This window comes from Oncorhynchus keta, chromosome 12 (genome assembly GCF_023373465.1).
Source record: "Oncorhynchus keta strain PuntledgeMale-10-30-2019 chromosome 12, Oket_V2, whole genome shotgun sequence".
Lineage (NCBI taxonomy): Eukaryota > Metazoa > Chordata > Actinopteri > Salmoniformes > Salmonidae > Oncorhynchus > Oncorhynchus keta.
In genome coordinates, this window is record NC_068432.1 from 23,513,447 (window position 1) to 23,540,129 (window position 26,683).

A 26,683-nucleotide genomic window follows, 5' to 3' on the forward strand; every position below is an offset into this window, starting at 1 on the left:
TGAGGATGATTTGCTGACATTAATGATATCATCTTATATCCACACAGTGAGGACAGGTGAGGTGAGGGTTTGTCTGTGTGTAAACACAGCAGACTATTATGTAAAAACAGTTTAAAACCTCAATACGCTCTTTAAGCCAACATGTTCCAATGAGAAGCACAGTTTATAGTATACAGCCTTGGGTAACACTTTATAAATATGTGCACATATAAATAAGTCACTAATTTGTTGTTTGTAAGTGTGTATAGTACTAGCTATAAGGCCTTTATTTGGTCTTATTAGCTATATATTAGGCCTTTATTTGGTCTTATTAGTTATACTGTATATTAGGCCTTTATTTGGTCTTATTAGTTATACTGTATATTAGGCCTTTATTACTTGTGTTTTTACTCTAACATTATAAGTCATGTGTTATTGGCCAATCTTTAATAACCTCATTGTTAGTCATAATAAAGACATATTAAATAAATGTAATAATTTATTTGTATTTAATAAAGAGCAAGTTAAACAATAAAGAGATTCTTCATAATCTGTCTCAATGTGCGACTAAAAAGGACATAGTATCTTAAGATAAGTTTTCCTGTACTAAAGTGTTCCCCTCCAAACCTTGGATTTTTAGGAACATTCACTGCACAGTATGGCCTGCATGACATATGCCTGATATCTAGCGAGAGAGAGAGAGATAGCAACAGATAAAAAGAGGGAGAAAGGAGAGAGAGAGAGAGAGGAGAGAGAGTGAGAGGGTCAGAGAGACGGGGAGAGAGAAAGCGAGAGAAAGAAACAGGAATTTGATAGGGTTATGTATTGAGACAGGTCTCTGACCCAGGGCCCTTACCGGATAGCCTTCTGTTTTCTTCTGGCACCACTTCAGTAGAGCGTTCCTCTTAGATCCCCCATACTCCCGCGCCAGTGCAGCCAAGGGGTCCTTTCTTTCCACACTGACACCGCGGAAAGACAACGCAGCCAATGACAGAGAGGGAAACAAAAGTTATGGCATCTGACCTGTGTGTTGGGTCTCCAAATATGCATGCATGCACTCACACAGGCATACGCACGCAGGCATACACACGCAGGCATACGCACGCAGGCATACGCACGCAGGCATACGCACACAGGCATACGCACGCAGGCATGCACGCAGGCATTAGCACACACGCAGGCACACACACACACAACACACACACACACACACACACACACACACACACACACACACACACACACACACACACACACACACACACACATGAATTATGCATGTTTGTCATTAGCTCTAGATAAACAATGAAAAACTATGTGACCGTAAACATATCCGATGTATCTCCTGTATTGAAGTGATTGTTTTTGAGAGATTTTGATTTTATTATTAATTTATTTTAATTTAGTCCTCATTTGGACTAATCTTCCAAGATTCCATAAACATTCAAATTCAATGTATAATACAATCCCATTTTCACATATAACACACTGTTATAAACAACAAACATAATACACTGACATATTGACCAGATACATACTCTAACAGTCTGAACAGAAAGATTGGTTCCTTCATGTACCATAGTCCTGCACAACCTTCCAATGTATTATATTTAAATGGTTTTAAAGTATTGTTTGATGGCTGGGTGTGAGAAAACAGAAAGAGGTCTGAATGGAGACTTATTATGCTTAATGAATCTTGAGTTCGGTAGTCACAACAAATGTAATCTGCTGTTTATTTAACATTTCTCTCTGACTCATCTCTTCCAAGTTTACTTCTACTGTGTCTACTAGCGCACCAAAACAGAAGGCTCTCGGGATTCTCAGTATCAAACCATGGGTTTCCGTCAGTGTGTATGTCCCAAATGGCACCATATTCCCTATATAGTGCTCAATTTTTGAAAAAAAAGTAGTGCACAATATAGGGAATAGGGTGCCATTTAGGATGTAACAGTCAGTAAAAACTGGGGCAATTCGGTGATAGATACAGTATGATCAACACGCTGCCAGCTTGTTACTGATCTAATAGTGAATAGTATGACTAACACCAAGTGCATGACTGTTAAGATCTCTCAGTATGAATATGTATGAAAGTTTGTGGGTGTGTATCTGCATGTGTCATCTACTCAGTGTTTCCTCTGGAAAAAAAATGTGTAGCTGATACCACCTAAAAGGTACTTTCCACCTCCAGAAATGAGCCCAATAACATTATTTGGGGCTCCCGAGTGGTGCAGCGGTCTAAGGCACTGCATCTCAGTGCTAGAGGTGTCACTACAGACCCTGGTTCGATTCCAGGCTGTATCACAACCGGCTGTGATTGAGAGTCCCCTAGGGCCACGCACAATTGGCCCAGAGTCGTCCGGTTAGGGTTTGGCCATCATTGTAAATAAGAATTTGTTCTTATTAACTGACTTGCCTAGTTAAATAAAGGTTAAATGAGAAAATATATAAAAAATGTTATTATTTTAACATTGGACCATGCATATAGCTAATCAAATGTGATATTTTAACTAGTTAGGCTGATATTGATTCATTTTATGTACCAAAGGACTTGCATAAACAGTGAATATAGGGTAACGTACCTACCACCCGGGGTAACACCCCCCCGACTGTACCTCTCACAGAAACCACTTTATGTCACCAGAATAGGTAAATAGATAAGCTATTCTACTATGGGGCGTCCGGTTTTTCGTGCACCGTGGCAGAAATATTTTTTCATGTTCCTTATTTTTGGGGCATGGAGGCAACGATTTTCCCATGGCGCAGCGCCACAGCAAAATGACTGCAACGGAAACACAGCATCTAGTGCAAGTGTTCCCAACATTTTATTCCCCAGGGCCCTCTTTTTCACATTTGTATGTCACACTTGATTTTGTTTAATTTAAGGGGCCTAGGGAAATGTGTTGTTTTGAAGCCATTCTACATAGTTTAACAAGACTCGTTACAAGACATATTTTAGATAGGCTGTTTAATGATAATAATAATAATAATTTTTGATAAGGAATACAAAGTCAAGACCGGATTTCCCCAAATGTTATTCCACTACCAAATATTAGAATGTATATGAACAGAAAGTGAATTGATAGCGACAGTCACACATTTGATAACATTACTTCTCAAGCAAAGTAAAAAATGTAATATTTATTGACTAGGTCATAGCTCAGCTTCTGAATGTCATAGAGACAAACCAAAGATCTCCCCATGTGCAATCACGTCTACCTCAGGCAGTTTACCTCTTGTTTCTAGCCTAAAGCATCGCAGGGTTATGTGTCGTTATTGATCGGTTTATAGAAAGGTGCTAAAAAAAATCAAAAATCCAAATAATAATAGTTTGTTTACCCCTCAAATCATGAAAGGTCCCGCGACCCCCCCAGGAAAAGTTGGGAACCCCTGATCTACTGTATGTGTATGAACCGGTGATGATGTGTGATGTTACAAGTGATACATGTGTGTATGTTTCTGTGATCACTGTAGTTGTGTGGGCTCTTTCTCTAAATGTGCAGTGAGGAGGGCACACCTGAGCTTGCTGTTGTTCTTGTTGTAGCTCATGGAGTGGCTGCGGCTGCTGAAGGTTGCTGGGGACTTGATGACTGACTCCAGGGAAGGACTCTTCCTCATAAGGCTGCTGTGCTTCAGCTCATCCCCAGAGCCCCCATACTTATCTGGGAAACACAGGAATCAGGAACCAGGGACGGGGAGGTAGAGGGGGAAGGAGGATGTGCAAAGGATGTGACTGTTGTGACTGTTTGTAGTTAGTCAAATGTGCTGATGAAGGCAAGATGCCAGAATGGGTTGGTTTCAATGATAAAGAAGCGTTTTGATCTAATTGGTGTTTTACAAAGTTATATATATACAGTATCTGTGCTTTTATACTTGCTCTCTCTACAGTGTCACGTACCTGAATGAGAGAACTCTCCATGGTTAATCCTTTTCTCCAGTGTCTTTGAGAGCGGTTTGATAGACGATTGCCTCTACAGAAACAAAAACTAAAAATTAATATTATGTCCTATTCATGTCCTACACACATGAGGATAAAAAAAAGTGACAACCAAACTTGTAACACTTTACATTATTAGTAATGGTTATAATGTATTTAAAAGGCTTTACAAAAGCTTTATACATTTAAGTTGGTAATAAACAGATAAAAAAAGGTATATATAACTAGGCAAGTCAGTGAAGAACAAATTCTTATTTTACAATGACGGCCTACCCCAGCCAAACCCAGACGACACTGGCCAATTGTGCCCCGCTCTACGAGACTCCCAATCACGGCCGGTTGTGATACAGCCTGGAATTGAACCAGGGTCTGTATTGACACCTCTAGCACTGAGATGCAGTGCCTTAGACCACTGCGCCACTTAGGAGCCCAATAACAGATTGGTTGATATTTTAATACAAGGGTCCACAATTTGTGGGTCGGAACATAGTATAAATAATTTGTTCACTGCAAATTGATTTCAAACCTTGATTACATTGGGATACGATCACATATGTTTCTTTATTTACATTATTATTATTATTATTTTCTTTTTATTTCTCTATTTAGAGGCGGCAGGTAGCTTAGCAGTTAGAGTGTTGGGCCAATATCCGAAAGGTTGCTGTTTCGAATACCTGAGCCGACTATGTGAAAATCGGTTGATGTGCCCTTGAGCAAGGCACTTAGCCCTAATTTGCTCCAGGGGGGCCGCACTACTATGGCTGACCCTGTAAAACAACACATTTCACTGCACCTATCCGATGTTTGTGACAATTTCCCTAATTAAAATAACTTTGAGCTGATTTCATGGTGATTTTGCAGTATTTTATCTCTACCCCTACTGGGTAACCCTGTTGTAGTCCATATTGAAGAGGGCCTGTACTGTACCTGGATGGGGGAGACAGCAGCTGCGGGTGCTGTGCGGACAGGGATCCCACTCAGAGGGCTTCTAGGTGAGGAGTACATCTGTACCGTGTGTCCAGGACCAAGTCCATCTGCAAGGCCCAACACATGAGTGTGCATTAGCCACGGACAGCTATTTAATTGGAAATTGAAAGAGATTCATTGTATACCGTATTCCATGGTGATGTTCCATGGAGTCCTATCACTGTATCTGCTTACCCCGTTAAGCAATTAGACCTTTAAGGTTAGGCTGTTTAAGCTATGATGTAACAGGCAAGGGTTTCTTCTCTATCACTGCTGCTAAACCAGGAAAGTTTCCCCTCAGCAGCCATCCCCTCGGCCTGACATCCTGCGTAATTTACGGGCCACAATTTTCATTCTTAAACTCAGCAAAAAAAGAAACGGCCCTTTTTCAGGACCCTGTCTTTCAAAGACAATTCGTAAAAATCCAAATAACTTCATAGATCTTCATTGTAAAGGGTTTAAACACTATTTCCCATGCTTGTTAAATGAACCATAAACAATTAATGAACATGCACCTGTGGAACGGTCGTTAGCACGGTAGGCAATTAAGGTCACAGTTATGAAAACTTAGGACACTAAAGAGGCCTTTCTACTGACTCTGAAAAACACCAAAAGAAAGATGCCCAGGGTCCCTGCTCATCTGCGTGAACGTTCCTTAGGCATGCTGCAAGGAGGCATGAAGACTGCAGATGTGGCCAGGGAAATAAATTGAAATGTCCGTACTGTGAGACGCCTAAGACAGCGCTACAGTGAGACAGAACGGACTGCTGATTGTCCTCGCAGTGGCAGACCATGTGTAACAACACCTGCACAGGATCGATACATCCGAACATTACACTTGCGGGATAGGTACAGGATGCAAACATCAACGAGTTACACCAGGAACGCACAATCCTTCCATCAGTGCTCAGACTGTTCACAATAGGCTGAGAGAGGCTGGACTGAGGGCTTGTAGGCCTGTTGTAAGGCAGGTCCTCACCAGACATCACCGGCAACAACGTTGCCTATGGGCACAAACCCACCGTCGCTGGACCAGACATGATTGGCAAAAAGTGCTCTTCACCGACGAGTCACGGTTTTGTCTCACCAGGGGTGATGGTCAGATTAGCGTTTATCGTCAAAGGAATGAGCGTTACACCGAGACCTGTACTCTGGAGCGGGATCGAGTTGGAGGTTGAGGGTCCGTCATGGTCTGGTGTGTCACAGCATCATCGGACTGAGCTTGTTGTCATTGCAGGCAATCTCAACGCTGTGCGTTACAGGGAAGACCTCTCTTCCCTCCTCTCTCATGTGGTACTCTTCCTGCAGGCTCATCCTGACATGACCACCAGCCATACTGCTCGTTCTGTGTGTGATTTCTTGCAAGACAGGAATGTCAGTGTTCTGCCGCGGCCAGCGAAGAGCCCGGATCTCAATCCCATTTAGCACGTCTGGGACTTGATGGATCAGAGGGTGAGGGCTACGGCTATTCCCCCCAGAAATGTCCGGGAACTTGCTGGTGCCTTGGTGGAAGAGTGGGGTAACATCTCACAGCAAGAACTGGCAAATCTGGTGCAGAGAATGAGGAGGAGATGCACTGAAGTACTTAATGCAGCTGGTGGCCACACCAGATACTGACTGTTACTTTTGATTTTGACCCCCCCTTTGTTCAGGGACATATTATTCAATTTCTGTGGAACTTGTTCAGTTTATGTCTCAGTTGTTGTTGTTCATACAAATATTTACACATGTTTTTTGCTGAGTTTATCTCCTTGATGATACACGAGACAGCAGATCGCTCCAAAACAAACATCTTTCTCAGGAATGTCTGTGGCCAGTCTATAGAGTAATCACACCTCCTATTCCTTTCCTTTCAAATCAAATAAAAGTGTATTGGTCACGTACACAGTTTAGCAGATGTTATAGCGGGTGCAGCTAAATGTTTGTGTTATTAGCACCTAACAGTGCAGTAAAATGTCGAACAAGTACGCAAATAATAAAAAACGAAAACAAGAAATCAAGGAATGTCAAAACGAATTCAATGAACAACCCAAATAACACTGTATCGGTAATCCAAATGCAATCTATTCTTATACTGTATACATCTAAAATTATACAAAAAATTATATGTACAGCAGTAGATATATTAGAGTGAGCTATACAATCAATACAGTCACATGGACAGCAGAGCATACCATAGGTGACCATACATGCCTGCACTGTATAAACATGATAGATCTATCTTAAGCAGACAGACAGGCTGCCAGCTGTTCTCCTATTGTGCAGACAAGTCAGGTATGATATCTGTAAAGAGGACTGTGCTTGACTGAACTTGCCTGGTGCATTGGAACCAATGGAATAGTCCAACCACCCCACCCCCTACCTGGCAACCCAGGGAGGTGCAGTCAAATACTCAAATAACTTTGAAAGAAAACAAATAATATTTTAACCCAGGTCTGCCGGGCTTGTGTGGAGGAGTGAGAAGGAGGGATGTTCTGTGCTTACTCTGTACAGCTGTGTCAAAAGACTTGATGAGGGTTTTGACGGTGGCTCCGGGCTCTGAGGGGGAGGAGGCAGGGTTGCCGTTGGTGTTAATGGGCGAGAAGGTGGACTGGTTCTGGGTGGTCTGGGTTATGGAGATGCCACACCAGTGAGGACTGCCATCTGCATCTGAGAAACTCTCAGAGTCATCATGCAACGACCTGAGAAAGACAAAGGGGAAGAGATGCTCACAGTATACATTATGGCACAACACATAGCAGGTAGAAGTGCTTTTACAGTGAGAGGCTATATATACCTTACCAGGGATTTTTATCAGAACATTAATATTTGCACAACTGATCAGAAGCATATTGTGTACGAGTATGTACAGTTCACGCTTCAGATGATGGAACAGTCAATAGCTGGTTCTAACACCCAAAAGTGCAAATAAAAAAAGGTACAAAGTTCACTCCATCCATATCTTATGGACATTGGACAAAGCCTGAGTGAGTGAGTAAGTGATAGAGTATTGTCACAGATGGATGGATGGGGAAGGGGTGAGAATAGAACTGAAGTAAGGAATCTGGTGAGGAGGAAGTAGAACTCCCAAAGAGAATGAACTCAAACAAACACACGCAGACAAAGTTGGGACTAGAGTCATTTCATTTATTGACTTTCCAAAGATTAAATAAAAAAAGTTTAAACAAATGGACAAACACCTTACATTGACTACCGGTATTTCTCTAAATAAACAGCATTGTATATTTGATCTGTCTCAATAAGATTGAACCTTAAAGTTAAATTAAACAGTTGCACATTCACTTGTTGAACTATTGAGCAGTTCACAGAAAAGGTATAATCACCACACAGTTACCACCATATATGTCTTATGATAAGGTGGTCTTTCTTTGGCAATATCGACAGTACTCACAGTTAAACATTACTAGCACGTCTGTCTGTTTCTGGTCGAGTACTATGGCTTTTGTATGACTGCATCCACTGAATAGTCCTGTTACTCGGTAATAATAGTCATTATAACCTGAGGTTTACAGGATGGCAGTTGGTCATTATACATTTGTAATGGGTGTCACAACACCAGCATCACTTCAGTGATCCAACGTTTACCCTGTAGCAGTACTCAGAAACTAGAGGCTTTTTATTTGACCTGATGGGGTTTGTTTTTTTAGGCTGGATCGTGTTGTTGTATTGTATTGTTGTATGTTTAATTATGTCATGTATCGATTGTTGCTGCCTTGTTGGCCAGGTCTCCTTTGAAAAAGAGACTCTGGGTCTCAATGGGCTTTTCCTAGTTAAATAAAGGTTAAATAAATTAAAATGACTTCAAAATGAGTGATAAAGCATTCAAAATATATTTTGTTGATATAGCCTGCTGAAGTTCAGAGTGAAATATAATGGTTAAGAGATACTATACAGGACATTTTGAAATTGTGAGTTTTAGGCACGGCTGTAAGTCTGAGGCAGTAAGGACTGAATTGGGCAGTGATCAGCAGTTGATTACCCTTATGGCTTAAATGCACAGCGGCCTTCCTTTGTGGACATTATTAGTGATGACGTGATAATTATCAGTGATAATGTAATAATATACTGTCTGTGATTCAGTGTTGTTGTCTGGAGGCAGAACTCAAACTGGTGAGCTGAACTTAAACAGTAGCCAGATGATTACACACACAACCTAGGACCACTGACCAGTGCAGGTTCTTGATACTTTAACACTCTTGATATTCTGTTAAATATCGCCATCTAGTGGTCAATTATCACAACATATTATCAGATTCACATTCTGAACACCAGAGCACATGACACATTTTTTGTAGCCATGACTAATCTCACACACTTAAAGTGAACTGATTTTGGTTATTACCATAATTAAAAAAATATATATCATCCAAGCTTTTTTAAGTAATAGATATTCCAAACGGTCAGTTAGAAGAAACGGATCATAATAATAACCACAGGTGCAGAACTGATAGGAAACTTGAACAAAATGAGTATTAGAACAGTAATCTACCAAAAGACCAATAAAACCAACTCTGACCAACAAAAATAACTTGAAAAGTTTGACTGTTTGGCTTTTCAAAGTTGTATTTGGCCCATAATTTAGTAATGAAACCTAACTTACAACATGAATCTGACTCATAGTAATAGCTGGCAGTTTCCAGTGGATAAGCAGACTGTTTTGGTTTCAGTCAACCCTCAGAGAACTAAACAAAAAATGTGTCTAATTCTCAAAATATTTAGCAACACATTGAGTAAGTGTAGTTAGTTAGTTACTTAGTTCACTAAGGCAATTTAATACACACTAAGGCAATTGAAGTGTCTAAAAGCAAAAAACTCCTCCTATCATATCAGATCATCTCTTGACAGATAGAGAGTAGAGCTTCCCAAAAACAAATACCACTGAAAACATTGCAAACAATAGAGATAAAAATGTGTACAGAATTTTTGAAAGATCTCTCGGAGAAAGTAAACTAACAGTAAACTACAGTCTGACTCTGTCTCTCTGTCTGGGGCAAATATTGCATCTGTACTGGTCAATCAACCTGGCTAATAAACTCATCAGAATGACATACCAGATGATGGAAAAGTTTGTATGGTAATACCGATCAAAGCAACTGTGTACAATAATACTGTCAGTCTGTCTTCAGAGGGTCCTGATGTTATGTGGGTGGACTTTTTTACCGCCCCTCTACTGCAGTCTTGGTATCAAAACTGGCTCCAGCCCCGAGTCTGAAAAACAAGACCGAAACACAGAGACAACATGAATTGCAATAAATAGGAAATATACCCTCTTAAAAAGCTATGTACTTGCATTGGACAATTATACTGTATGTAGTCACAACAGTCTTTTTCTAAAGACACTGCAGTTAAGGCTCTGTCCTCTGTCTGTTCTTCTCTCTCTCTCACCATGCATCTCTTAACTGGCTAATGAAGTCAAAATCTGATCTGAGTTTCTTCCACATGTCTGAGATCAGTATACAATGCTATACAGACCAAATGTTGTTTATTTGATCAAGCAGTGATAGCATGAGTACAAATAAATCATTCCATGTCATACTACAAGACAATTCTCCAGAGGAACCAAGAGGCTAGGTAAAGGATTGATTCAAAAGAACAGCAGGTGGCGCCAAGTACCATAATAAATGTTTAGTAGCAGGGTTTTTTTTACAGTGGAAATTAAGCAAAGCAAACCCCAGCCCACCCAAATGAAAGGACACAGACTACTAATAGTTTGTGCAGCTGTCAGTCAGCAAGTCAGCGAACCAGACAGACAATCAGTGAGAAGCAGCGGAAGCAGTGCAGGAAGGAAAGTCAGAAGTTCTAGATCAGCAGTAGCATTCCCTCTAAAGGCAGCATTCATCGAGCTCGCAGTGCAGTGGACTCACCTGGGCTTTCTATAAGGAACCATGTCTGAGAGAGGGACATCCTTGAGAGATCAAACGATCTCAGGGAGGAGGGTAGCTTCTGGTCTGGTACGTCGCAGGTACGTACGGGGAAAGTAAAGTACTGCATTCTTCTTTACGTTATAATTTACACGTTTACATGTTTTATGTCAGGCAGGCTATATTAGAAACTATCTGATGAGCGCTGTATGTATAGCATTAACAATACTGGCCTTATTTGCCTCTCATCATACTGTCACTGCCACTGTCACTGCACAGGAGACACAGGACCAATGGGCTGAGCTTTCATCAACACACCGACCAATCACGTCCCTGGCACAACAGGTCATATTTTACAGCAGGGGTGGGCAATCATTTAGTCTTGAGGGCAACATCGGGAGAGATGGTCGTCATTTGAACACGTATAAGTCCATTATAATTTCAACATACTTTCTACATAGTTTAGACGTTCAACAGTCGCCCCAAATTATATTTGTTTTACTCAAACCTACCCCGGGTCAGATTGAACGGGCTCGCGAGCCGGATCTGGCCTGCGGGCTATATGTCGCCCACCCGTGGTGTACAGGTAGCCACATGAAACACAACAGAGGATTTATGTTATGGCTCCTAAAGTGTCTGTCTCAATTTACATTTTGACGAGAACTGACTCAAAAAGTTTTGTGCTGCTGTCAGTGCTATCTCGGCAGCAGCCTTTCTAGGTAGAGCTTAGACCACTATATTAGTGCTACACTATTCAGACAGCGCAGCTTGTCTCAGTGAAGTGCTAGGGTCCACTGCTAGCCCATTGTGTTACAGTTGGTGGTGGTGAGTGGTAGACAGACTAGTAGAGCAGTCAGAATATTGCAGCAGGAACCAGATGGACAGACATAGATACTGCAGGAGGGGACTGCCTGCCAATCCTCTTTTAGCAAATATTGGCAGGCAAGGTAACGTGACGTCAAATCTGAATTTTTGGGGAAGCCTCTTAAAAGGGAACCGATTAATGGCATATTGAAATTCAAAATGTTTCTTCCAGCTCTGCTCCCTGTAGCCTCCCATACGGCATCCTATATGATACTGACCACAATATTGAACACACGCACAATCAGTGGGATATGGCAAGCCCAAGAGTAGCAGCAGCTCCAGGACAGAGTAGATAGGGCCCAGTGCTGAGAGGGAGCGAGAGGGGAAAGGCTAAGTAAAGGGATAAGAGATTGGATGTTGGATAGAGGCGCGAGGGATGAGTACAGGAGGTATACTTTAGGTCTTTTCAAATCTGGCCCCTTAAGGTCAATTACACTTCTGGGTTTCATTCTTCCCTTCTAATCAGGGATGGATTTAGACCTGGGACATGAGATGAGTAAATGCAAATATCAGGTAGAAACAAAAACCAGAAGTGTTTTTCGGCCCCCGAGGACCATAATTGAATTGCCCTGCTGAATGTACTAAACCCTCCCAGCCATACGGTACATACTTGACTCCCTTCTGCAGCTCCAGGTCTGATGAGAGCTTGGCGCTGCGCCCCTGCTCCTCCTGTAACCTCCTCCTCAGAGAGCGAATCTCCTGCTGGGCCTCTACCTTGATGTCGTTGGCCACCACCACGGCTGTCTGGAGGTCTGCCTGGAACCGCCGCCACTCCTCCGTCTCATCCTGAACACACACACACAGTATACCATGAGCATTATGATTGTCTTCACATCATAGCAGTGACAAACCTTGACCATCTTAACCACCAGCAAAGCACCCGAAAGTATAAAACCACTAACAGTCAGATCACTCCTACCTTCATCTGTTTACTCAAGATCTTCAGCTGCCTCTCCACTTCCGACTTCTGCTCCTCCAGCTTCTTGAGTTGGTCTATAAAGAAAGACAAATATGCCATTACTTTGAAAACAGCAACCACAGAATACATCCATGAGAGGTGCATATCACAAGTGGAGGAACTGCAGCCATATCTTAGTCTGATTAATGTGTACAGTACATCTAACACTGCCTCTTATATTAGTGGTACTACATGGCTACTACACTGAGTGTACAAAACATTAAGAACACCTGCTCTTTCCATGACATAGACTGACCAGGTGAAAGCTATGATCCCTTATTGATGTCACATGTCAAATCCACTTCAATCAGCTGTTCTGATGGAAAAAGGGGGTGCAACTTAATATTAGGAAGGTGTTACTAATGTTTTGTACACTCATTGCATATATCCATTCAAATCGTGTTTCTCATTATTTGGTTATTATGCTTATTGTCATCAGTTAAATCTGCATTGCTATATCCATACCTCATACTTAAACAAACATGTCGCTAGTCTCACCATGGATATATGCAATGAGTGTACAACATCTCTACTTCGCTGACCCTAAACACTGGGACCCCACAAGGGTGTGTGCTCAGCCCTCTCCTGTACTCCCTGTTCACCCACGACTGCATTGGCCATGTACGCCTCCAACTCAATTATCAAGTTTGCAGACGACACAACAGTGGTGGGCCTGATCATCAACAACAACGAGACGGCCTACAGGCAGGAGGTGAGGGCACTCGGAGTGTGGTGTCAGGAAAACAACCTCTCACTCAACGTCAACAAAACAAAGGAGATGATCGTGGACTTCAGGAAACAGCAGAGGGAGCATCCCCTTATCCACATCGAAGGGACAGAAGTGGAGAAGGTGGAAGCCTACCTTCGAACTCAGTACATCTTTCCTTGAGATCATGGGAAAATCAAAAGAAATCAGCCAAGACCTCAGAAAATAAATTGTAGACCTCCACAAGTCTGGTTCAACCTTGGGAGCAATTTCCAAACACCTGAAGGTACCACGTTCATCTGTATAAACAATAGTGAGCAAGTATAAACACCATGGGACCATCCAGCGTCATACCGCTCAGAAAGGAGATGCGTTCGGTCTCCTAGAGATGAACGCACTTTGGTGCGAAAAGTGTATATCAATCCCAGAATAACAGCAAATGACCTTGTGAAGATGCTGGAGGAAACAGGTACAAAAGTATCTATATCCACAGTAAAACGAGTCCTATATCGACATAACCTGAAAGGCCAATCAGCAAGAAAGAAGCCACTGCTCGTTTGACCCACGTGAAACAATTTAAAGGCAATGCTACCATATACTAATTGAGTGTATGTAAACTTCTGACTGACTGGGAATGTGATGAAAGAAATAAAAATGAAATAAATCATTCTCTCTACTATTATTCTGACATTTCACATCCTTAAAATAAAGTGGTGATCCTAACTGACCTAAGACAGGGCATTTTTACTCGGATTAAATGTCAGGAATTGTGAAAAACTGTATTTAAGGAGTATGTAAACGTCTGACTTCAAATATACATATTCTCATTCACCCCTTTAGATTTGTGTGTATTATGTAGTTGTTGGGGAATTTTTAGATTACTTGTTAGATATTACTGCACTGTTGGAACTAGAAGCACAAGCATTTCGCTACACTCACATTAACATCTGCTAACCATGTGTATGTGACCAATAATATTTGATTTGATTTAACCAAATAAAATAACTCAAACAATGCATACTGACCGCTACACATATTTAGTTCTAACATTGTTTTTTACTAAACTGCACAAACAGGTCTGTAGGACAGAGATAGATGTGCTCGTAATAAAGCCGGGATAGAACTGCCTGCGTCTGTCTGTCTGTCTGTCTGTCTGTCTGTCTGTCTGTCTGTCTGTCTGTCTGTCTGTCTGTCTGTCTGTCTGTCTGTCTGTCTGCTGTGCTGAGGATCATGGTAGGGAGACAATCTGCATGTAGAATAGAGTAGCATTAAGGGCTCAGTGGGAGAGAGCCTCTAATAGACCTAACCAGCTAGCCAGAAGCCAGCCAGCCAACCTGTAAGGTCACAGTGAATCAGTGGAAAGCCCTGCCAGGCCAGTACTCAGACATCTGTATCTGTCAATGTAGTGGAGCTCAGCAGTAGATCTGGTTCTTCAGATAGCAGCTCCAATTTGTCAGCCCCAGCCGAGAGACCTTCCTGCTCCCCTCAAACAGAGCCACACTGGTGATGTACTCTGAATAAGCCCATTCCTGGACATTTTTTAATATTTTGAGCACATGCTATTTAGTCCAGGTGTTGGCTTAATCTTGATCCGGGAAACCGGCCCTATGTGTTTAAGGAGTGCTGTGCTTCTGTAATAAGTAAAAACCCCTGAGGTTAGTTTGAGGACAGTTGATGACAGTTGTACTCTCCAGGTCCAGGATGGAGGGGGTAGAGTAGTAGAAGACTGGTGATATACAGTGGGGCAAAAAAGTATTTAGTCAGCCACCAATTGTGCAAATTCTCCCACTTAAAAAGATGAGAGAGGCCTGTAATTTTCATCATAGGTACAATTCAACTATGACAGACAACATTTAAAAAAACAACTGAAAATCACATTGTAGGATTTTTTATGAATTTATTTGCAAATGATGGTGGAAAGTAAGTATTTGGTCAATAACAAAAGTTTATCTCAATACTTTGTTATATACCCTTTGTTGGTAATGACAGAGGTCAAACGTTTTCTGTAAGTCTTCACAAGTTTCCCACACACTGTTGCTGGTATTTTGGCCCATTCCTCCATGCAGATCTCCTCTAGAGCAGTGATGTTTTGGGGCTGTTGATGGGCAACACGGACTTTCAACTCCCTCCAAAGATTTTCTATGGGGTTGAGATCTGGAGACTGGCTAGGCCACTCCAGGACCTTGAAATGCTTCTTACTTCAAATACTCCTTATTCTCATTCGGTGTGTTTGGGATCATTGTCATGCTGAAAGACCCAGCCACGTTTCATCTTCAATGCCCTTGCTGATGGAAGGAGGTTTTCACTCAAAATATCACTATACATGGCCCCATTCATTCTTTCCTTTACACGGATCAGTCGTCCTGGTCCCTTTGCAGAAAAACAGCCCCAAAGCATGATGTTTCCACCCCCATGCTTCACAGTAGGTATGGTGTTCTTTGGATGCAACTCAGCATTCTTTGTCCTCCAAACACGACGAGTTGAGTTTTTACCAAAAAAGTTATATTTTGGTTTCATCTGACCATATGACATTCTCCTAATCTTCTTCTGGATCATCCAAATGCTCTCTAGCAAACTTCAGATGGGCCTGGACATGTACTGGTTTAAGCAGGGGGACACGTCTGGCACTGCAGGATTTGAGTCCCTGGCGGCGTAGTGTGTTACTGATGGTAGGCAACAGGTGCCATTAATACAGGTAACGAGTGGAGGACAGAGGATCCTCTTAAAGAAGAAGTTACAGGTCTGTGAGAGCCAGAAATCTTGCTTGTTTGTAGGTGACCAAATACTTATTTTCCACCATAATTTGCAAATAAATTCATAAAAAATCCTACAATGTGATTTTCTGGATTTTTTCTCCTAATTTTGTCTGTCATAGTTGAAGTGTACCTATGATGAAAATTATAGGCCTCTCTCATCTTTTTAAGTGGGAGAACTTGCACAATTGGTGGCTGACTAAATACTTTTTTGCCCCACTGTATACACTAATTAGGGAACGTACGCTCTAGGTCCAGGATGGTCTGGTTGGTGTGGAGGTGGACGGCTCTCTGCTGCTCCACCTGGTCCTCCAGCTCAAAGATGGTCTCCTTCAGGTCCTTGATTTGGCTGTCGGCCTGCTGCCCCCCCTTCTCCAGTGCACTGACCTGGCCACTCAGCGCTTCCTCAAGCCTTACGGCTCGCTCTGCCACCCGCTTGCACTCAGCCTCAGCCTGGGACATAGTAAGAGATGATCTGATTGGTTAGTCACATGGCGAGACATAGTAAGAGATGACCTGATTGGTTAGTCACATGGCGAGACATAGTAAGAGATGACCTGATTGGTTATCACACATAGAGCCATTGAAGAGATGGCCTGATTGGTTAGTCCAAACATCCTTCAACAGGTCTCTTTCTACAGGTGTCCTGTTGGCTGCCACCATAAGATGGCCCTGTGTCTGTAGTGACAGTGTACCCTCTTTTTCAATGTCCGTTCATGTACCTGTTACCTTTACATTAAAGATGAAAGGAGAATACAAAAGGCCTTTACATAAAGCAGGTGTGACTGCAGAGGTTCGACAGAATTAGGCCTATTGTACTTCATTTATCATTCCATGTCCTCAGAAGTTTTGTGATTGTATTAGACAGTTAATTCATAAATCTTCGCCTAATCACTAGATAATTAAGGGTTACTTAACCATTAACACATCTAAACCACCAGACGTCCTCAAGTCTGGGCATGTGTGCGTATCACTTAGCATAACTGACAGTGACACATCCCTTATTGTAACCACAGCCTTAGATCTGTATGACACTCTGACTGTAACTGCTAATACTCTATTGTAGTCTGACGTAGTAAAAGATAAAAAGCTGTTAAAAGCTGTTGGACGTCAGCCCTGCCAGTGTCCACAGAGACTCATTGGCACAAGAGTTTAGTAGGAACTCCTCTAAAGCCAATTTGATAGCATAGCCTACACTACAGTGTAAATGGCTGCTGGGTAAAAAGGTGATGATGAATCATTGATTTTACAGTTTAGTGTCTCGAGCCCCTGTCTACTGCTGCAGGTAATACACTTCCTGATACACTATTGACAGTAACCTCAATCACCCATGCATTCCCTACTACAGATGTAGCATCTTCATTTCATCATCCTGTTGCAGGAGAACTTGCAATGCAGGAAATGTTTAACTTCTAGTGTATTTGAGGCTTTAAGTTTGTAATTTCCACTTTTCAATTTCAGACTTGAAAAAATCTATCAACCCCTAGAAAAATGTAAATTGATTATAATCCACATAATAATTCACATTTCCTGTTGCTGCAGGATTATTCCTACTGTAGCAAACTGGCTCAAATGATCTAAAATGGCACTGCAATGGAAAGCAGCCGTTTATCGGGCTCTTGACCAACCCTATCATTGTGTGTGTTTTTTTGTACCTAAAGTTTCCGCCATCGTTTCCAATGACCGAAAAGAGCTTCTTGACATAAGAACAGTGATCACTAACCTCAATTTGGATGTAGATTTCTACTTCAATGAGTCAGAGGCGCAGGACATAATGCTCACTCTGGACCAGACCCTAGTCCCGAGACTCGAAAAAGGCGGCGCAAGAGAGGTCAACGTGAGGGCTACCTGATGAAACTATGTCGACGAGTACATAAACCGCCTCTACCCTGAATTCAATTGGCGACCGTACAAACACTGGAGAACCAACTGGACGAGCTCTGTTCGAGACTATCCTACTGTATCAACGGGACCTGAATAACTGTAATATACTGTGTTTCTCAGAGTAGTGGCTGAACAAGGACATGGATAATATACAGTTTCTTCAGAAAGAACTCACAACCCTTGACTTATTTCTAATTTTGTTGCGTTACAAAGTGGAATTAAAATGGATTTAAATGTCATTTTTTGTCAATGATCTATACAAAATACAATATGTTTTAATTAATGGAAAAACCCCCACTAATATATCTTAATTAGATAAGTGTTACAACACCCTGAGTCAATACATGATAGAATCAGCTTTGGTAGCGATTACAGCTGTGAATCTTTCTGGATAAGTCTCTAAGAGCTTTACATACCTGGATTGTACATACAATATTCACACATTATCATTTAAAAAAGTATTCAAGCTCTGTTAAGTTGGTTGTTGATCATTGGTAGACAGCCATTTTCCAGTCTTTCCATACATTTTCAAGCTGATTTAACTCAAAACTGTAATTAGGCCACTCAGGAACATTCAAGGTTGTCTTGGTAAGCAACTCCAGTGTATATTTGGCCTTGTGTTTTAGGCAATTGTCCTGCTGAAAGGTAAATTTGTCTCCCAGTGTCTTTTGAGAGGAGGTCAATGACCTGGCAGTGTGGTGCCAGGACAACAACCTCTCCCTCAACGTCAGCAAGACAAAGGAGCTGATTGTGGACTACAGGAAACGGAGGGCCGAGCACACCCTCATTCACATTGAAGGGGCTGTACTGGAGCAGGTGTCCACTGTTCCTTGGTGTCCACATCACTAAGGACCTATCATGGTCCACACACCAACACAGTTGTGAAGAGGGCACGACAACACCTCTTCTCCCTCAGGAGATTTAAAAGATTTGGCATGGGTCCTCAGATCCTCAGAAAGTTCTACAGCTGCACCATTGAGAGAATCTTGACGTGCTGCATCACCACGTTGGTATGGCAACTGCTTGGCATCCAATCACAAGGCGCTACAGAGTGTCCTGCCATTCAGACCTCTATACCAGGTGGTGTCAGAGGAAGGACCTAAAAATTGTCAAAGACACCAGCCACCCAAATCATAGACTGTTTTCTCTACTACCGCACGGCAAGCAATACCAACACACCAAGTCTGGAACCAACAGGACTCTGAAAAGCTTCTACCCCGAAGGCATAAGACTGCTAAATAGTTAGTTAAATAGTTATCCAAATAGCTACCCAGACTATCTGCATTGACCTTTTTTGCACTAACTTTTTTTGAGTCTTCACATACGCTGCTACTACTGTTTATTACCTGTCACTTAATCTTAGTTACAGTGCATTCGGAAAGTATTCAGACCCCTTGACTTTTTCCACTTTATGTTCAAATTTGTGCAGCAATGCTCCCCATACAACCTGACAGAGCTTGTGAGGATCTGCAGAGAAGAATGGGAGAAACTCCACAAATACAGGTGTGCAAAGCTTGTGCAAAGCTTATATCGTCATACACAAGAAGAAGACTGTGATCGATACCAAAAGTGCTTCAACAAAGTATTGAGTAAAGGGCCTGAATATTTATGTAAATGTGATATTTCAGTTGCAAAAATTTGTAAAAACCTAATGTACTTTCCGAATGCACTGGATATTTACATATATACCTCAATGTCCTCGTACCCCTGCATATCGACATGGTACTGGTACCCTTTGGATATAGCCAAGTTATTGTTATTCATTGTGTATTTATTATTACTTGTATTATTTAATTATTTCTATACTTTTTCTATTTTCTTTCTCTCTGCATTGTTGGGCCCTAAGTAAGCATTTCACTGTTAGTCTACACCTGTTGTTTACGAACCATGTGATTAATGAAATTCGATTTGATTTGAAATGAAGATCCTACATCTATACAGCTCCATCATAGGCTACAATACATGCTGGGTTACTGGGTCACATACTGTGAAAGCTCCCAGGCATGATGTATTGTATTAAAAAAAGATATTGATGACACAATGCATTCTCCACAGCACGTCTTCTTACAGTATGTAGAGCATGACGTTAGTGACTGAAGTCATTATTTACCGGCCTCGCCCTCACACCCGTTTGTCAGGAGCCAGAAGCCTGAGTCATATGTCACTCGACTTGACCTGCCAGGGTTCAGATAGGATTTATTTTCTTTCAAATAGTTTTAATGTTTGATTCAACGTGTGCCAGATGGTCAGCATTTCAACATTTGGGACTATTCCATTGGTTCCATTGCAACAGGCAGGCTCAAAGAAACGGGGCAAAAGTATTTGAAAGAAAACAAATACTGTATGAACCCAGGTCTGCCCTGACTGGACCACCCCAGCGTAGAGTCAAATAGTTATGACATCAGTCAGAGGCAGCTGACTAGGACACACCCCGTGTTCACATCAACAACCACAGAAGGTACCCTAAACCCACACAGCCCAGGCTGCTGACGTGTGGTGTTGTGGGGGAAAACCACTGCTCACTCAAGCTCTCTGATCCTATAAGCAGATGAAAACAATTTCATAGAACATGAGTTCATACGTTGGAGAGTGGTGAGGGAAAGTGCTGAACTAAAGCCACAAAGCCTGTCTTCATTAGCAATACAATATTTGTCCTAATTCAAACCATCACGGCAGATGAGGTATTGTGTAGGAAGCTTGTATCCACTACAAGACCATGGTGCTTGCCTACGGAGCAGCAAGAGGAACTGCCCCTCCTTACCTTCAGGCTATGCTCAAACCCTACTCCCCAACCCGAGCACTTCGTTCTGCATCCTCTGGTCTCTTGGCACTCCCACCCCTACGGGAGGGCAGCTCCCGCTCAGCCCAGTCAAAGCTCTGTCCTGGCACCCTATTGGTGGAACCAGCTTCCCCCTAAAGCTAGGGCAAGAAAGTCCCTGCCCATCTTCCGAAAACATCTGAAACCCTACCTAAAGAGTATCTTAAATAACCCCACAGAACCCCGCCTCGCACCCATTTCTCACCCCGACTGCTCGAGGATGAGATGCAAATTGGTATTCCACCCACCTTGGTGAGTAATAAAGTTTCTACTCTATTCTATTCAATATGGCTTGGTGTACCACCCACCTTGGACAGCAGTCCCTGTGCGTGTTCAGTGTCAGTCTGGGCCTGTAGCAGCTCCTGGCGTAGCTCTGTTACCTCCCCCTCCAGTCTGTCTCTCTCAGAATGGGCCGCCTTCAGCAGCCTCTGCAGCTCTGTGCTGTCCCCAGCACTCTGCATGGCCTTCAGCTCCCCAACCTTCTGTCTCTCTAGGTCCACCTGGGCTTTGAGCCGTCCGTTCTCCACCCTCAGGGCATCCGTTGCAGCCCTATGTTCCTCAGCCTCCCGCGTCATCTCACCCCCGGCCTCCACCTCCTTCTCCAGCCGGCCCTGGAGGTCATCCCTCTCCTGCCTGAGGGACCTCACCTGCCCCTGGGTTTCCTGGTGCTCCTCTTCCAGGGTCCTCAGGCTCCCCGTCAGCTGCTGCTGGATGTCCACCAGCTTCTCCCTCTCTGAGTGAGAGCTCTCCACCAGGTCAGTGTAGCGCTGCTCCAGCTCAGCTGCCCGGGACTCGTCCTGCAGCTTCCCGGCCAGGGCCTCATTCTTCTGGGCCAGCAACTCTACCCTCTCCCTCTGCTGCTGCAGCGACGTCTGTAGGAGGCCCTTCTTCTCGGCCAGGCGCTCATTCTCAGCCGTCAGCTCCTGAATCACCTGCTGTTGGTCGGCCAGCTCCTGTAGTGTTGCCTGGAGCTCCTCTGCCGTGCTGTGCTGACTTTCCTCCATCTTCTGGATCTGCTCCGTCAGGCTCTCCACTGAGGGATCGCGACCCGGACCCTTCCCCACCCCTACACCACTGCTGCTCACTGAGTCAGACTGCGACGGGATCTTCTCAAACTCTGAGGAGTCCGGAGAGGGCGAGCCCTTGGTGATGTCACTGCCGGAGGAGACTGAGGTTTTGAGCGGGCTGGGTGTGGGTGACTTGGCTCGGGGACTAGTGTTGTTTTCTGAGGGGAGGCCGTTGACGGAGGGCTTGGAGGGGCTGGTGGTGGTGGTAGTGTTGTTGGACAGAGGAGAGGCAGGCAAAGTTTCCAGGGAGAGAAGCTTCTCCTTCAGGGCCTGGTTCTCCTCCCTCAGAGCCGCCAGCTCCCTCTGGAACTTCCCGTTCTTCTCCCTCAGCTCCCCCACCAGGGCCTGGGCATCAGTGGCCTGCTGGGATAGACCTTGGCCTTGATCGGGGGCACCCTCAGGTGGGGTGGAGGGGGTGTTGTGAGGCGAGGGGGATGAAGACAACGAGGCTTTCCCCCGGCAGCGCTGCAGCTCTATCCTCAGCTTGCTGATCTCAAACTCTTTGGCTTTGGCCTCGGCCATAAGCTCCTTCACCTGGCACTCCATGAAGCCTCTCTCCGAGCCCTCGGCGTCCACCCTGGGTTTTGTGGTGGTGGAGCCACGCTGGTGCTTGGCTGCCAGGGTGGCCAGGCTGGAGGTGCTGGCGCTGGGGACCATCTTCTTGGTCGTGGAGGTCCGCAGCTGGTCCCTCAGCGACACACGGTCCCGGGTCATGGTGGGAGGAATCTCCCTGGGGGCAGGGATACCAGACTTCTTGGATCCTGATTGGACACCTGAACAAGATGATCAAAACACACATTCAGAGTCTGCTGCTTTCTTTTTGAAAGGCCACTAGTAAAGTGGTAATGCTTTGGACTAATGCCTATAATGTCCTTACCATTCAATAGAAACAATTTCCCACTCAGACTGAAGCTCTATTGTGATGCAGTGATAATATGTTGTTGCAATTGTCATCATCAGGTGTTGCAATTGTCATCAACAGGGGTCAATCATTCAACAATATTCATATATCATTTATTTGTTTTGATGGCTGAATGGCTGGCTGGTTGGCACTGTGTCTGTGTTACTGTGGCCATTGAAGGCTTCCTCCGCCTAATAGCATTCCAGTGGGTCCACAGGCCCCGGATGGCTTTCCAGACCTCTCTCTCTCAAATACGAAGAGCTTTTACTGATTCATCGCCCGCGTGAGCAGGGCGCCATCTGAAAGGCTTTTATTGTTTGTTTTAAAATTATCAGCAAACAGCAACACAGACACAGGGGGTTCTTGTTGCCAGGGATGACCAGGAATGGTCCGGGACACATGGAACGTTCCAGCACAAAGCAGCCCAGTCAGTGGACAGACACAAAAAGAGCGCTGTGTTGATGACACACTAGACTGACTGCCATCAACTCCAGAGGGCACAGACTACTGCACAGCCTGGGCAAGAAGAGATAGACCAGGATTCTGTATAACCCCATAAACAACACACACATCCACACTCACACACACACAAAACATTCAAGATACACTGGCACGTTGGCTCACATCCACACCTACAAACAAACACACACTCACAAACAAATAGTCTGGGCTCATTTGGAATGGAAATCCTACACCCCTCTGGGCTCTTAAAGCACTTCTCCATTGATGGGCACTTTGCAGGGACTATCACCCCTTTGTACGGGCTGGCTGTGCCTGCCAAGCCTGCCAAGCCTCAGACAATCTCAGGGGCACAGCGTGGTTTAGCATTCTTAAAGTGGGGTTCTGTGGATGCAAAGGAGAGTGTTTCTGAGGCCAGGACCACAGAGAAAGGAGTCAGAGACCTAACTTACTTTATCAGCACTCAACTATGCTTCTATATAAAGCAAGGAGCTCGGAACTCGGTGTGCTTTCTTTTTACAACAACACAATCATAAATTGCTCAGCTTGCAAAAATAAAAATGACACACACACACACACAAACACACATATATATATATATATAGCAAGGACGCTGGACACTTTCTTTTCATAAATAAAATCACAATAAAACAACAAATAGTTCCAGTAAAACATTAAATGTCAAATCTATAAAAAATAACATGGCAGATTGGCTGGCACACAGAGTGACTGCAGACAGACATTGCGGTTTGCCTTCAGTCAAAAAATAAGGACCTAACTACTCCGCTTGAGTGAGAGCAAGCAAAAGCCAGTCATTTAAATGCCCATTAATCAACTTTGCATTGGTTCTCCATCAGTCAGGTCAAGTGAACTCTAGTGTATTTCCCAGTGGACTAGCCTTTGCTTTGCCAAGATCCCAGGCTGCCATTAAAAATCTATAATCACTTACTTCTCTGTGCATTTTACAGTGGATGCATCCACTACAGATAGAATGAGGCCATACACACCTAAATGATGTATTATCACATGGAAGATTTTAACATTTTAACAGCTACTTGTTTATGAATAAAGACTGTGATGAAATCAGTTGTGTTAGGTTAAAAAAAGACTACATCATAATACATTACAGATTGGCACATTCAGATGTTTGGGGATGCATGTACAGTATGTGTGTTAACAGAAACTGACAGACTGACGCACGCACGCACGCACGCACGCACGCACGCACACACACACGCACACACACACACACACACACACACACAATTGCTCTTATTGTTATTATATAACATATAGAGGAAGAGTAACAGAAGGAACGTGAAAGAGAGGGATAGATGAATAAAAGGAGAGTGAATGAGACAGAGACAGATGTGCTTAAGCTCAGTCCGTTTCCATTAAGATGACTAATGTTTGGAGTTGAAGTGGGACTCTGGGACATCTCCCATTCACAGCCCCCACATACAGTAACGCTCTCCTTCTACTTCCCAGTCCAACTGAATAAAACCCATATGGACTGTATAAACTCACTCCTCGTTGGGAGGACTCACCTCCCGTTTACTATGACTTCACTACAGCTTGTCCCTGTGCACATAGCCATGACATAAATCTGTGTGCAAAACAAGCCAACTAATACGTACGTAAACATTTACAGTACATTAAAATACAATACAGAGAAAGGAAGGCTGGCTGGAACACAGTCATTCTGACCATTTCTGAAAGATGAAAACAATAGCACATTTTTGGTGGACCTGTAAACAGATTGTTGGAATTCAATAATGTGTTACATTTACTTTTTCCCAAACCTAAATATGCTGCACTGACAGCGTATTCTGAAACATTGCATACATTTTTTTTTTTTTACTGCAGAAGGCCTTCTTACAGTGGTAGCCTACACACTTCAATGCAAAAGATCAACTGCCTGTTCAGCTGTTAAATCCTATTGTATGTCATAAACCACGGTCCCTGTCGAATGCAAAGGTTAGAGCAAAAACTTCAAATTCTAATAGCCTATCTAATAGGCCCAATTAAATGAGAGATGCACCTGGTCATTTCTTGTATGGATAGTGAGGTGAAATAGAGAATAACTGTTGCTTCGTGAGGTATATCTACATGAAAATACATGTAGAAAAAAGTATGCCTTACTTTGAAGAACTACAAAATAGGGATTTTGTCAGACAGCAGACGCAGCAGCTCTATGGAGATGAGATGATTACTTGGAATGATCAAATAAAACAAATGTAATATATACTACACAATAACTGAAATATTTTATAAAAGTAAAGTGAATAAATGATGGTTAACAAGTGAGCCGTAATGGGCAGGCACTACCATCATGGGACTTTTATTCATTGTTTTATTCTGTGTTGTTACAGAATTCAACCCACATAATGCATAGTGCATTTAACATTTGAAAAAATGATTGAAACAGAAATCGGAAACCGTGATTATAAAAAAACAAATGTAAAGCCTACAAATGTCAATGGAAAAGGTGAAACGTTTGTTTGATCGTTTAACTGTGCTTCAGATTGGATCGCAATGAGCAAAATACTTCAAATAGCTGGATCTATTTACTAATGTGAAGTAGGTCCAATAAATGAGAGAAGGGATGAATGGAAGCCTATCCAAAATTGTTGTAGGCCTATAGGCTATTTCAAGAGTTGCCTATGAAACCATCACAGTCAGAAAAGGGGAGGAGTTTTAATATACCTATTTCAAATTATTTTAGAATGCAAAGATAAAATAAAGATTTAGAGATTTTTGATCTCTTCTTACTAACGGCAAATGATTAAATCTTGTTATTATATTTAACTACCTGTTTTTTGTTATAAATAAGAATGTCATCATATATTCTCCATTTGCACAAGGCTACTAGGCTTCTTTTGCCTTCTTGCAATGCAAGACTTCAACCACTAGAAAATGTGCGTACCCATGGTCTACAGCACATTCTCATGTCAAATTCAGTTTTTATAAATGGCAAATTTTGCGTGAAAACTGGCTAACACATATTTTGGGGCATATTTTGTACAAATGAGGCCCCAGACCTGGGTTCAAATAGTATTTGAAATAGTGCTTGATGGAGCTTGCCTGGCACATTAGAGCCAATGGAATAGTTCCAAATGTGCAAACCCCGTCCATCTGGCAGACAGGCTTAATTGAACGCTCAAAGTATTTGAAAGAAAACAAATAGGAGTTTATTTATCATTCCACATCTCATATACAGGCCTAACAATGGAACGCTCTCTCTCTCTCTTACTCTCTTTCTCTCTCTCGCTCTCTCACTCTTTCTCTCTCTCAGCGTTACTGTAGCCAACCCTTCCCTGTCCAAAAGGAGGGTTCGGTCTCACATATAGCCAGGTATGGGCAGTGATAGTTAGTGGCACAGTTGGCCATGCAGCCTCAAGGCCAAGACAGAGCAGCTGCTCAATGGGAATCATCTCATCTTATCCTCATCAGACAGTCTGCCAATCTCAGAGGAGAGCAGAGGCATGCTTTATCCAGGAGAGGTGACAATTATCAGATGCTAGCTGGGCTAT

The 26,683-nt window shown here is 43.0% G+C and overlaps 1 protein-coding gene across 5 annotated transcripts in view; it reads right to left on the minus strand.

Moving 5' to 3' along the window:
- Positions 1-26,683, minus strand: part of LOC118391155 (cytospin-B-like) — a 162,819-nt gene that overhangs the window by 46,729 nt on the left and 89,407 nt on the right. For all 5 annotated transcript variants that reach the window (XM_035782241.2, XM_035782243.2, XM_052457871.1 and 2 more), the window contains 9 exons: positions 21,032-22,563; positions 16,267-16,474; positions 12,524-12,597; positions 12,215-12,390; positions 7,364-7,560; positions 4,841-4,947; positions 3,875-3,947; positions 3,494-3,638; positions 836-938 (listed from right to left, as the gene is read on the minus strand). In XM_035782241.2, the coding sequence (XP_035638134.1) occupies positions 836-938; positions 3,494-3,638; positions 3,875-3,947; positions 4,841-4,947; positions 7,364-7,560; positions 12,215-12,390; positions 12,524-12,597; positions 16,267-16,474; positions 21,032-22,563 (2,615 nt within the window). The remainder of the gene's footprint in view (positions 1-835; positions 939-3,493; positions 3,639-3,874; positions 3,948-4,840; positions 4,948-7,363; positions 7,561-12,214; positions 12,391-12,523; positions 12,598-16,266; positions 16,475-21,031; positions 22,564-26,683) is intronic.